This window comes from Martes martes (genome assembly GCF_963455335.1).
Source record: "Martes martes genome assembly, chromosome: 17".
In the NCBI taxonomy this organism is placed as follows: domain Eukaryota; kingdom Metazoa; phylum Chordata; class Mammalia; order Carnivora; family Mustelidae; genus Martes; species Martes martes.
Window position 1 is genome coordinate 43,868,130 of NC_137905.1, and position 13,821 is coordinate 43,881,950.

A 13,821-nucleotide genomic window follows, 5' to 3' on the forward strand; every position below is an offset into this window, starting at 1 on the left:
TACACAAACTACAAAAACAACCTACGACAAAATAGAAAATCCAAACAGACCTATACCAAAAAAAAAAAAAAAAAAAAAAAAGAAAGAAAGAAAGAAAGAAAGAAAGAAAGAAAGAAAAATTAAGTCATTAAGCAAAAGCCTCCTAACAAAAGCCTCCATCCTAGTCCAGATGGTTTCACTGGTGAATCCTTCCAAATATTTAAAGAATTAACACCAATACTCCTCAAACTCTTCCCAAAACTTGAATTAGAGGGATCACTTCCAAACTCATTCTGTGAGGTCAACATTACCTTGTTATTAAAAAACTACAGGCCAGTATCCCTTGTAAATATAGATGAATATAGATGCAAAGGTCCTCAACACAATACTAGCAATAATAATATGTTAGTGAATTCAACAACCTATTAAGAGAATTATACACTATGACCAAATGGAATTTATCCCAGTCCTGTGAGGGTGGTAGAAGCTATAAAAATCAATGTAATGTTAGGTGCCTGGGTGACTCAATTGGTTAAGCATCTAACTCTTGATCTCAGTTCATGTCTTGATCTCACCGTCATGAGTTCAAGCCCGGCATTGGGCTCCATGCTGGGTGTGGTACCTACTTTAAAAAAATCAATATAATGTGCTATATTAAAAGAATGAGGAGACTAGGGGTGCCTGGGTGGCTTGGTGGGTTAAAGCCGCTGCCTTCGGCTCAGGTCATGATCCCAGCGTCCTGGGATCGAGCCCCGCATCGGGCTCTCTGCTCAGCAGGGAGCCTGCTTCCTCCCTTCTCTCTCTGCCTGCCTCTCTGCCTACTTGTGATCTGTCAAATAAATAAATTAAAAAAAAAAGAATGAGGAGACTGTATGATCAATTATGTGTCAGCTTCTCTCTGAAGAGAATGGTGAATATAGATGGGAACACCAGTGTCATGATTGAGGTATGGCAAGGAAATAACTTGACAAAAAAATATTTAATATTCTTTATTTTTTTTATTATGAAAGATACAGAGAATAAGAACCTACCTATAAACCAACAACCAGTTTTATCGATTTGTAAGAATTGGCCACACTTGCTTATTTTTTAAAGAAGTAAATGATTAAAAGATATCTCCCTTTGCATCCTTTTCTCAATCTCATTTTTCCCCCTCCATATGTCACTCCTGTTTTGGATTTATTATTTCCATGAATGTTGTAACACTAAATCTATATGGTATTTAGCCATATACACATAGCATCAATTTGCATATTTTCAAACTTTATATAAGTGGTACCATCTCATACAAAATACTCTCCAGTTCCATTTCATTAATATTATTTTAACATTTATCCTTTTTTTAAAAAAGATTTATCCGTGTTGATAGAAGTATCTCTACTTCATTCCTTTTGACTTAGGCTATAACTTACATTCACCCTAATGGTTATTTTGATTGCTTTGAACTTTTCACTCTCAAGTAATGCTGAAATAGACTTTATGTACATCACCCTAAACACATGAGGAGAGACTATAAGAGGTTTAAGTATGGAACTGCTGGGTCAGAGAGTATGCATATTTTCAACTTTACTAGATATTGCTAAATTATCCTAAATACAACTACTTCCAACAGCACTGTATGAACATCCTACTGTTCCACATCTTTCTAGTAATTGGCTGTGTGACACTTTTTGCCAATGTGATGATTTTGAAATAGTTAACTGTGGTTTTATTTGCATTTCCCTTACTATAATGGATATAAACAATTATTCTAATAACCTCAAATCCATCCTTTCTCTACAGGTATAAACCATCTTTCTCATATGCAGAATTTCTGTAGGTCAGACTCAACTTCCTTGGTGTCTTAACAAGTCACACTTCATAGATGAATTTCAGAACAAGGTTGTGAAATTAAAGGGCAAAAAGACCTGAGGAGTTTTAGTTCTAATTGCAGTGAATTTGTGAACTAGGAATAACATAACATTATTATCCTGAGTCTCTTCAGCCTAGATTATATGCTACTCCCAGTTTATTATTCTTCATTTTGTTGAGTTGAGAGAATCTATTTTATATTTAACTGTGAACAATTTCAATTCAATTTTAGCCTTTAAATAACTTTAAACTCCATGAGGACATAGTCTTAGTATTCATCACTACTGTCTCCTCATATCTAAAACAGTGTCCAGCAAACAGTAGCTACTTAATATTCACTGAATGAATGGAAACGTATATATTTCAAATATGTAAAAGCCTATATATATTTGTAACTTCTTTCCCTCAATCCCCTTTTGGTTTCAATTTTACAACCACTGGTTAAAAAATTTACAAAATTTATACTTTTTCTGTGGCATGGAACAATTTAAAACCTTCTTAAATTTACCTAGATTCACCCAATACCATTGCCTGGGCCTGGTGCCTTTTTATGGGATAGTATGAATTTTCTATGTTTATTGTTTTTTGGAGTTAATTGTGATAGTGTTTTCTTTTCTTGATCTAAATGTGAGTTCTGTATTCTGTGTGAATCCCCATTTTCTTCATATTGATTGGTTTATCCAATTCTCTTTAGAAACTTCCTAAAACTGGTTGTAGGTGTAGGTCTACTACTTGTGTCTATATTGATTACTTATCTAGAGTATGAAGACTCCCACTTATATTTCTCAAATGTTTGGGTTTTCTCAATTCTGACCTGCTGCTTCCCAGGAATGTTCTACTTTATCCATTGAGGAACCTTATTCTAGCTGGGCCGAGTAAGTGAGTTTATATATGTTGAGTGTGTAGAACAGTGCCTGGTGCATAGTAGGCACTCAATACATGTAAGCTATCATGATTTATTGAATACCTGCTGTGTTTGTTGTGCTATGTGAAGCACTTTACATGCAAATTTATTACTTAATATGCATCAATCTACAACAGACACTATTTCATTTAATAATCACATTTCTACAATACAGTATCCTTTATTACCCCTATTTTAAGAATTAAAGAAAACCCTGAGGTTTAGATAGGTCAAACAAATTACTCAAAGTCACATAATGCCACAGTAGTGGTAGAGCTATGATTTTCCAGAATCTAAGCTCTTAGTCCTGGGAAGTGCCTAGTGCTCAGAGAAGGAGACTGGAATAAAATAAGGCTGAAAGGTATAGAACCAGATATGAAATGCCTCATAGACAATTTTAAGACTTTAGATATTAGCTTAAGAACAATAGTAAGCCCCAAAAAAGTTTTAATTGGAGGCAGTGATGTATTCTTACACTCAAAAAAAAAAAAAATCAGTTTGGGTCATGGTGGGAAATGAATTTAAAGGAACCAAAAGTTGATACAGGAAGACATGTTAGAAAGCTACAGCATGGTGACCCAGGTGAGATGAATTGTAGACTACAGAGAAAAGAGTATAAATTCTGGAAATACTTATGAGAATGTCTAGAGGACTTGGTGATTGACTGGATTGGGTGGTGAGAGAGATTCCCCAAGATGGATTCTCTGATGATGAGCAAGGTGTGCATGCTGCCTGAAAGTTTTCTTGCATTCCTTACATTCATAAGGTCTCTCTCCAGTATGAATTCTCTGATGTTGGGCAAGGGATCCACAGTAACTAAAAGCCTTTCCACAAACGTTACATTCATAAGGCTTCTCTCCAGTATGAACTCTCTGATGTTGAGTAAGGGATGAGTCATTGCTAAAAGCCTTTCCACATTTAATACATTCATAGGGTTTCTCTCCAGTATGAACTCTTTGATGTTGGGCAAGGTAGGCAATCTGGCTGAATGCTTTCCTACATTCTTGACATTTGTAAGGTTTTTCTCCAGTATGAATTCTCTGATGTTGAGCAAGATGTGAATTCTGGCTGAAAGCCTTCCCACATTCCTTACATTCATAGGGTCTCTCTCCAGTATGTATTCTCTGGTGTACAGTAAGGTATGCACGAAGGCTAAATGCTTTCCCACAGACATTACATTCGTACGGTTTCTCACCAGTATGAACTCTCTGGTGTTGAGCAATGGATGATCTATTGCTAAATGCTTTCCCACATTCAATACATTCATAAGGTTTCTCTCCAGTATGAACTCTCTGATGTTGAGCAAGGTAAGCAAACTGGCTAAAGGCTTTCCTACACACCTTGCATTCATAAGGTTTTTCTCCAGTATGAACTCTCAGGTGTTGAACAAGGTGTGCATTCTGACTGAAGGCTTTCCTACATTCCTTACATTCATAGGGTTTCTCTCCAGTATGAATCCTCTGATGTTGAACAAGATTTGATCTCTGGCTAAAGGCTTTTCCACATTCTACACATTTATATGGTTTCTCTCCAGTATGAATTCTTTGATGAAGAGTAAGAGATGAGCTCTGGCTAAAGACTTTTTCACAGTCATTACATTTCAAGAGTTTCTTCTCTGTATAGATACTCTTGGGCTTAATGGCCATTAAATTTTTTCTAAAGCTTTTCTTATGTGTATCATGCTTATGTACTTTTTCCTCTTTGGTGATTATCTGTTGTGTATGAAGCAGTGTGTTCAGATGGAAACTTCCCCAAGATTTGTTATATTCTTGTGCTCTTTTATTAACAAGGGCTTCTTCATGAGTGATTGTCTCTTCCTTGAAACATGCCTTCTGATTAACTGACTGTTTCTCAAAATTGCCCTCACATTTCCATTCTTCTCTCAAACTGGAATACTCAAGGCCATAGCTTGTGAGTTTTTCTATTATCTTCTGTGATGACTGTGCTTCATAAATGTTCTGCTTTGAAGTTAATTCTTCAGTGTCACACATAGATTCCCAGCCTGAAAAATAATTAAAGAAAACGTCTCGTGCTCGCTTCAGCAGTACATATACGAAAAAAAAGAAAACATCTCCTCTATCATGTACCAGAAGAAACATTTATGAAAGTACATTCATACAGTGAAGTATGCAAATTTAATAAATAAAGCCACAAGAAAATTGGCTTTTATAGTTCTGACGTTTGCAAGAAACAAAACAGGTCACACAGAAACTTGAGGAGGAATGATTAGAATTATAAGGAAATCAGTAAGGTAAATCTCAGGTCAATAAGGAATTTTAGAAGTGGAGGGACTTGGTTATAATTTTATGCATGTATGATTAACACAGGCACTGAAATAACCTCTATTCTTATAGTTGCTTCTTTGAAGAATATTCACTGAAACGTGTGCCATATAATCTTCTGAATTTTTTAAGATTTTACTTATTTATTTTACACAGAGAGAGACACAGCAAGAGAGGGAACTCACGCAGGGGGAGTGGGACAGGGAGAAGTAGGCTTCCCACTGAGCAGGGAGCCCAATGCGGGGCTCAATCCCAGGACCCTGGGATCATGACCAGAGTCAAAGGCAGATGCTTAAGGACTGAGCCACCCAGGCGCCCCTTGGACCTTATATTCTTAGGAGGGATAGGAAATAAATGCTAAATGAGTAAATTTTATTATATATTAGGAAGTACTATGTGCTACAGAAAATGAAAAGCAGGGTAAAAGAGATTAGGAATGCTGGTGAAGCAAGAGGTAAAAATAATTAGTAAGTTAACATTTAAGCAAAGATTTTGAAGCAAGCAAAGAAGTTAATCACTTAGATATATGGAGAAACCATTCTGGGCAAAGGAAACAGCCTCAAAATAGAAGCATGTTTTCTATGTTTGAGAAATAGCAAGTAGGCCAGTGTTACTGGAGAAGTGTAGTAGGAGATGAAGTCAGGAGATGAAAGATTATTTAAGCTTCATACGCTTTCTAAGGAATTTGGCTCTTAGCTTGAGAGGGATAGAGAACTACTGAAGTGTTTGTGGAGTAAAGGAGTGATATCTATTTACAGTTTAATAAAAATACTGAAAGGTGGAAAATAGGGAAGAAGCAAGGGGACCTAAGATTTTAGTAATCCAGGTGAAGAGATGACTAACCAGACCAAGGAGCTATCAATGGAGGTATGGCGAGATGGTCAGATTCTAGGTATATTTTGTAGGAGATGCCAAGAGGATATCCTGACAGATTGGATATGAACTGTAACAGAAAAATGAGATAAGCAAGCCTTCAAAGTCTATGGTCTGAGCAATGGCAGCATGGATTAACCATCAACAGTGAAGGGGAAGGCCACGGGCACAGCAGGTTTAGGTGGAGAGATATGGAAGATCTGGGTTCAATTTTGAATATAATAAACTTAAGGTATTTTTTTAGATAATGAAATGGAAATGCTGAGAAGGCAGATGGACCCATAAGACTGAGTTTAAGATAGAGGTCTGGAATTTTAAACTAGGAATTGCCAACATATACATGGTAGTTTGTATGTGTGTTTCTTAAAGATTTTATTTATTTATTTATTTTTAAAAGTATTTTATTTATTTATTTGACAGAGAGAGATCACAAGTAGACAGAGAGGCAGGCAGAGGGAGAGGGGGAAGCAGGCTCCCTGCTGAGTAGAGAGCCTGATGCGGGGCTCGATCCCAGGACCCTGAGACCATGACGTGAACCGAAGGCAGAGGCTTAACCCACTGAGCCACCCAGGTGCCCCAAAGGTTTTATTTATTTATTTGTCAGAGAGAGAGAGCACAAGCAGGAGGAGCGGCAGGCAGAGGGAGCCTCAACCTAGGACTCGATCCCAGGACTCTGAGATCATGATCTGAGCTGAAGGCAAATGTTTAACCGACTGAACCACCCAGGCACCTGCCAACATGTACATGGTAGTAAAAGAGAATATATTACCAAGAGAATGAGTGTGGATAAATAGAAGAGAAAGGAGCAAGTAATGAACAACCCTAAAGCACTCCAACATTAAGATATCTGAGAAAACAGAACAAAGTAAAAGAGATTAAGAAGGAGTAAGTGTTAAAAAAAAATGTTAAGGGGCACCTGGGTGGCTCAGTCAGTTAAGCATCTGCCTTGGGCTCAGGTCATGATCCCAGGGTCCTAGGATTGAGCCCTGAGTCAGGCTCCCTGCTCAGCGGGGTGTCTGTTTCTCCCTCTGTCTCTCCCCCTGGCTTATGCTTTCTCTCTCGCTCAGTCTCAAATAAATAAAATCTTTAAAAATAAATAAATAAATAAAATTTTAAAAAATATTTAAAAAAGGAATGTTAAACAAAAAATTATGGTTTAGAATATTAATATCACATGATATTAAACTAAAGGTTGTAATGAAAATCAACTTGTTCAATCATTTATACTGAAAAAGAATAAAATACTGGAAAAGAGTATTTATACTGAAAAAGAATAAAATTGGGAGACCTGGGTGGCTCACTCAGTTGAGCAACTTGCCTTTGGCTCAGGTCATGATCTCAGGGTCCTGGAATCTAGTCCTACTTCGAGTTCCCTGCTCAACAGGGAATCTGCTTATCCTTGTCCCTTTGACCCTCCTCCCTGCTTGTGCTCTATCTCAAATAAATAAATAAAATCTTTTTTTAAAAAAGAATAAAAGAAAAGAATAAAAACCTGGAATATTAGTCAAGAAATGTCACAAAAATAATAACAACAGCTAACGATAGTGATCATTAAAAAGAATTATGTGGGGGCGCCTGGGTGGCTCAGTGGGTTAAAGCCTCTGCCTTCGGCTCAGGATCCCAGGATCCTGGGATCAAGCCCCGCATTAGGCTCTCTGCTCAGCAGGGAGTCTGCTTCCTCCTCTCTCTTTCTCTGCCTGCCTCTCTGCCTACTTGTGATCTCTGTCAAATAAAATAAAAAAAATCTTAAAAAAAAAAAAGAATTATGTGCATGTTGTGACTTGCAAAACACCGGAAATTAGTCATTACATAAATAAAAGATGCCTAATAGAATGTAGAAGCTATGTAGAAGGGAGATTACTGTAGTATTTATACTTATTGTTTCAAATAAGAATGTATCATTTTGTAATTTTAGAATCAATTTTAAAAAGGAATAAGGGAAAGCATAAAGAAAATAATTAACCTCAGAAGAAAACTATAACATTGACAACAAAAATGAAGAGGGAAAATAGCTTAAAAATAAACTTTACAAGAAAGAGGCAAAAGCTTTACAATTCTAATGAGGGACCCAATGCCCCCCCCCATAAATCTGCATAAAGGGAGAAGATGCATACTTTGATTTTCTATGTGAAGAACAATGTAAAGCCATTAATTCTAAATCAATATATTACTTTCACTCATAATCAGAACTGCATTGTGAATTTTTTTAAAAATTGTTTAATAAAGAATTTGGCAGAACTTTGTGGTCCATTTAAAGCCTCTATATTCCTGGAAGGAGTGTCACTGTTATTCATAGTGAGCCCCTTGGACCACACCTGATAGTTTATAACTATAGTTTATGACTCACAACATACCCCTATATAATTTTTGCTAATGTGATGATTTAGGATGGAGGCTGGCCATGTCAGAAAGACCAACCATGTAACTAAAGTATTGGTGCTTTGAGCCACCATGGTATCAGTTTGACTTTTGGGAAGGGAAGGAGGCTGGAGATTGAATCACATTGGGGACTCAGCAACGACTCACTCAATCATGCCTACATAAAGAAACTGAAACACACACACACAAAAAACAAATAACCCTGTACAATGACGTTCTCTTGAGAGCTTATTCTTTTAAACACTGAAATGTCTGGAGGGCCCCTTCATGTTTGCAGCTCTTGGAGACCTTGCCCTTGGTGTCTCTACTTTTGGCTGGTTCTTTGTATCTTTTGTTAAAATAAAACTGTAATCATAATATAGTTCTTCCCTGACCTCTGTGAACCACTGTTGTGAATTATCAAACGTGAGGGTGTCTGCAGGTACCCCCTTATCTGTAGCCAGCTCGTCAGAAATGAGGGCGGCCCTGAAGATCCAGATTTGCAGCTGGTGTCTGAAATAAGCACAGTCTTGTGTAGACTGTTCTCTCAGATTTTGCAGTTTGGAAAACTGACCTTTTTAAGAATCCAGGGGCACCTGGATGGCTCAGTGGGTTAAGCCTCTGCCTTTGGCTCAGGTCATGATCTCAGGGTCTTGGAATCGAGCCCCACACTGGGCTCTCTGCTCAGAGGGGAGCCTGCTTCTCCCACTCTCTCTGCCTGCCTACTTGTGATCTTTCTCTCTTTCAAATAAATAAAAAATCTTAAAAAAAATTTTTTTTAAATCATAAAGCACATCAAAAAAGTAAACATGTATCTAGGATAGACTATGTGTTGTCCATAAAAGATGCATTAATAAATATTAAAAGATTGAAATCATACAAATTACCTTTCTCAATCATAATGAAATTAAACTAGGAATCAAAAGCAAAATGAAAACTGGAAAAATCCACAAATATATGGAAGTTAAACACTTAACCAACCAACAAGTCAAAGAAGATATCACAAGTTATCTTGAAACCAATGGAAATAAAAATATAACATACCAAAAATTAGGGGACGCATCAAAAGCTGTGCTAAAAGGGAAATATATAGCTATTAATGCTTACATTAAAGAAGAAAGAGCCAAAATCAACAACCTAACTTTGCATCTTAACAAACTAGAAAAAGAGCAAACTAAAATCCAAAGCTAGGAAAGACTAAGCAGAGATAAACAAAATAAACAGAAAAATAATAGAATCAGCAAAACCAAGAGATAGTTATTCAAAAAGATAGGCAAAACTGACAAACTTTTATTTGGGTTGACTAAGAAAAAAAGACCTGAATAACTAAAATCAGAAATGAAAGGTGCCACATTATGACCAATCATACAGAAATAAAAAGGATTATAAGAGAGTACTATGAACAACTGCATGCCAACAAATGGGGTAAACTGGGTAAAATGGACAAATTCTAAGAAACATACAACCTACCAAGACTGAATCATAAAGAAATAGAAAAATCTGAACAGACACGTAACTAGTAAGTTGACTGAATCAGTAATCCAAAATCTTCTAACAAGAAAAGGCCTAGGACCAGATAGTGTCTGTGGTGAATTCTATCACACATTTAAAACATTCACACAAATCCTCCTCAAACTCTTCCAAAGAAATGAAGAGGAGTGATGAATTCCAAACTCATTCTGTGAGGCCAGCATTACTCTGATACCAAAGCAAGACTATAAGATACTATGAGAAAACTAGAAACCAATATCTCTTATGAGCACTGATGTAAAAATCATCAACAAATACTAGCAAACTGAATTCAACAGCATATTGTAAGGATTATACACCATGACCAAGTGGAATTTAATGCTGGACTGCAAGGATGGTTCAGCAAAAATTAATGTAACACACATTAACAGAAGGAAAAATGATCATTTCAATTGGTGCAGAAAAAGCATTTGACAAAATCCAAAGCCCTTTCATGATTAAAAAACACTCAACAAACTGGCAATAGAAAGAAACTACTTCAACGTAATACAAGCCATATATGAAAAGCCCATAGCTAAAACCATATTTAATGGTAAAAGACTAAAAGCTTTCCTCCAAGATTTCCAGGAAAAAGGCAAGAATGCCTACCTTCACCACTTCTAGTCAGGATACTACTGGATGTTCTAGCCAGAGAAATTAGTCAAGAAAAATAAAATTTTAAAATCCACATTATAAAGTTAGAAGTAAAATTATGTGTTTGTAGATGACATGCTCTTCTATGTAGAAACACTAAAGACTCCACTTGCCCTCACCGTCCATTTGAACTAATAAACAAATTCAGCAAAGTAGCAAGATACAAAGTCAACACATCCAAATTAGTTGCATTTCTATACATGAACAATGAACAATCTGAAAATGAAATTAAAACAACTCTATTTACAATAGAATAAAATAGGAATTAATCAAAGAGGTGAGACTTATACAATGAAAACTGCAAAACATTGCAGAAAGAAATCAAATAAGCTGTAAATAAATGGAGATATCCTGAATTCATGAATTAGAACATTAATATTACTAAGAAGTATATACTACCTGAAGCTATCTATAAATTCAGTACAATTCCTCTTAAATCCCAATGATTTTTTTTTCAGATATAAGAAAAAATTGATCCTAAAATTCATATGGAATCTCAATGGACCCCAAATAGTGAAAGTAATCTTGAAGAGGAAGATCAAATTTCCAGAACAAATCTGGAAAAGCAAGAACAAAGTCTCACAATTCCTGATTTCAGAAATTTCTACAGAGCTACAGTAATCAAAACAGTGTAGTACTGGCATAAGGACAGACATACAGACTAATGGAATAGAAAATAGAAAGCCCAACAATAAACCCTCACATATATAGTCAAATGACTTTTGATAAGGGTGCCAACTTATATGAAAAACCCAGCTATTATCATCCTCAATAGGGAAAAACTGAGTGCTCTTCCAGTACAGTCAAGAACAAGAGAGTGATGTCCACTGTCACCACTGTTATTTTTTCAAGAAGATTTATTTATCTATTTGAGAGAGAGAGAGAGCACACTAGTGGGAGGGGCAGAGGGAAAGGATAGAGAAACTTAAGTAGACTCCACACTGAGTGCAGAGCCCAACATGGGGCTCTATCTCATGACCCTGAAATCATGACCTAATATAAAACTAAGAGTCGTACACACAACTGACTGTGCCACCCAGACGCCTCTCTCACCACTTTTATTTAACAGTACTGGAAGTCCTAGCCATAGCAGTCAGACAATACAAAGAAATAAAAGGCAGCCAAATCATTAGGAATAAATCAAACTTTGATTATTTGCTGATGACATGATACTCTATATCTATATCTAAAAGACTCCACAAAAAATTGCTAGAATTGATACCTGAATTCAGTAGAGTCATAGGGCAAAATAAATGTATAGAAACCTATTACATTAATGGCTAAGAGACACATGAGAAAATGCTCACCATCACTTATCAACAGGGAAATACAAATCAAAACCACAATGAGGTACCAGCTCACTACCTGTCAGAATTCCTAAACAAACAACTCAGGAAACAACAGATGTCGGCAAAGATGTGGAGAAAGGGGAATCCTCTTACACTGCTGGTGGGAATGCAAACTGGTATAACCACTCTGGAAAACAGTATGGAGGTTCCTCAAAAAGTTAAAAACAGAACTACCATACAACCTAGCAAATGCACTATTAGGTATTTATCCAAAGGATACAAAACTACAGATTTGAAGGGGCACATGCACCCTAGTGTTTAGAGCAGCACTATCAACAACAGCCAAATTATGGAAAGAGCCCACATATCCACTGACTGATGAATGGATAAAGAAGATGTGGATGTGTGTGTGTGTGTGTGTATATATATAAAGAAATATTACTCAACCATCAAAAAGAATGAACTATTGCTATTTGGAATGACAGAAACGGAACTAGAGTGTATTATGCTAAGTGAAATAAGTCAGAGAAAGACAAATACCATGCAATTTCACTCATGTGGCATTTAAGAAACAAAAGAGATGAACATAGGGGAAGGGAAGGGAAAATAAAATAAGATAAAAACAAAGAGAGAGGCACACCTTAAGAGACTCTCTCTCTTTTTTTTTTTTTAAGAAGGCTCCATGCCTAGTGCAGAACCCACTGTGGGGCTCGAATCCACAACTGTGAGATCAGACCTGAGCCGAGATCAAGAGTTAGATGCTCAATCAACTGAGCCATCCAGGCACCTCAGGAGACTCTTAACTACAGAGAACAAACTGAGTGTGCTGGAGGAGAGATGGGTGGAGGAGATGGGCTAAATGGGTGATGGGCATTAAGGAGGGCAGTTGCTGTGATGAGTACTGGGTGTTATACGTAAGTGATGAATCACTAAATTCTATTCCTGAAAGTAGTACTACACTATATGTTAACTAATTTGAATTTAAATAAAATCTTGGACGGAAAAAAAAAAGGAAAGAAATTAGTTGCATTTCCATACATAAATAACGAAGCAACAGAAATATAAATCAAGGACTCAATCCCTTTTACAATTGTACCAAAAGCCATAAGATACCTAGGAATAAACCTATCTAAAGAGGTGAAAGACCTGTACTCTGAAAACTATAAAACAGTGAAGAAAGAAATTGAATATGCTGCAAAGAAATGGAAAGACATTCCATGCTCATGGATTGGAATAACAAATATTGTTAAAATATCTACACTACCCAAAGCAATCTATGGGTTTAATGCAATCCCTATCAAAATACCAACAATATTTTTCACAGAACTAGAACAAACAAGCCTAAAATTTGTATGGAAACACAAAAGACCCTGAATAGACAAAGCAAACTTGAAAAAGCAAAGCAAAACTAGAGGCATCACAATTCTGGACTTCAAGTTATATTACAAAGCATAGTGAACAAGACAGTATGGTACTGGCACAAAAACAGACTTACAGATCAACAGAACAGAATAAAAAATCCAGAAATGAACCCACTACTATATGGTCAATTAATCTTTGACAAAGCAGGAAAGAATATCCAATGGAAAAAAGACAGTCTCTTCAACAAATGGTGTTGTGAAAACTGGACCACTTTCTTACATCATACCCACAAAATAAGTCCAAAATGGAGGAAAGACCTAAATATGAGACAGGAAGCCATTAAAATCCTAAGGAACATGGACAGTAACCTCTTTGACATCAGCCATAGCAACTTCTTGCTAGATATGTCTCTAGGCAAGGGAAACAAAAACAAACAAAACAAAAACAAACACTATTGGAACTTCATCAAACTAAGTTTCTGCACATCAAAGGATACAATCAACAAAACTAAAAGGCAACCTACTGAATGGGAAATGATATTTACAAATGATGTATCTGATAAGAGTTAATATTCAAAATCTATAAAGAACTTATCACACTCAAAACCCCCAAAACAAATAATCCAATTCAGAAATGGGCAAAAGACATGTATAGACATTTTTTCCCAAAGAAGACATACAGATGCTAAGGGTGCAAAGACCATTCAGTGGGAAAGGACAGGCTTTTCAACAAATGGTGCCGAGAAAATTGGGTATCCTTA

General features: G+C 36.3%; 1 protein-coding gene across 3 annotated transcripts in view; it reads right to left on the reverse strand.

Moving 5' to 3' along the window:
• Positions 1 to 988: 988 nt before the first annotated feature.
• ZNF570 (zinc finger protein 570) overlaps positions 989 to 13,821 on the reverse strand; it is a 30,341-nt gene continuing 17,508 nt past the window's right edge. For all 3 annotated transcript variants that reach the window (XM_080827806.1, XM_080827807.1, XM_080827808.1), the window contains exon 5: positions 989 to 4,736. In XM_080827806.1, the coding sequence (XP_080683932.1) occupies positions 3,379 to 4,736 (1,358 nt within the window). In that variant the 3' untranslated portion in view covers positions 989 to 3,378. The remainder of the gene's footprint in view (positions 4,737 to 13,821) is intronic.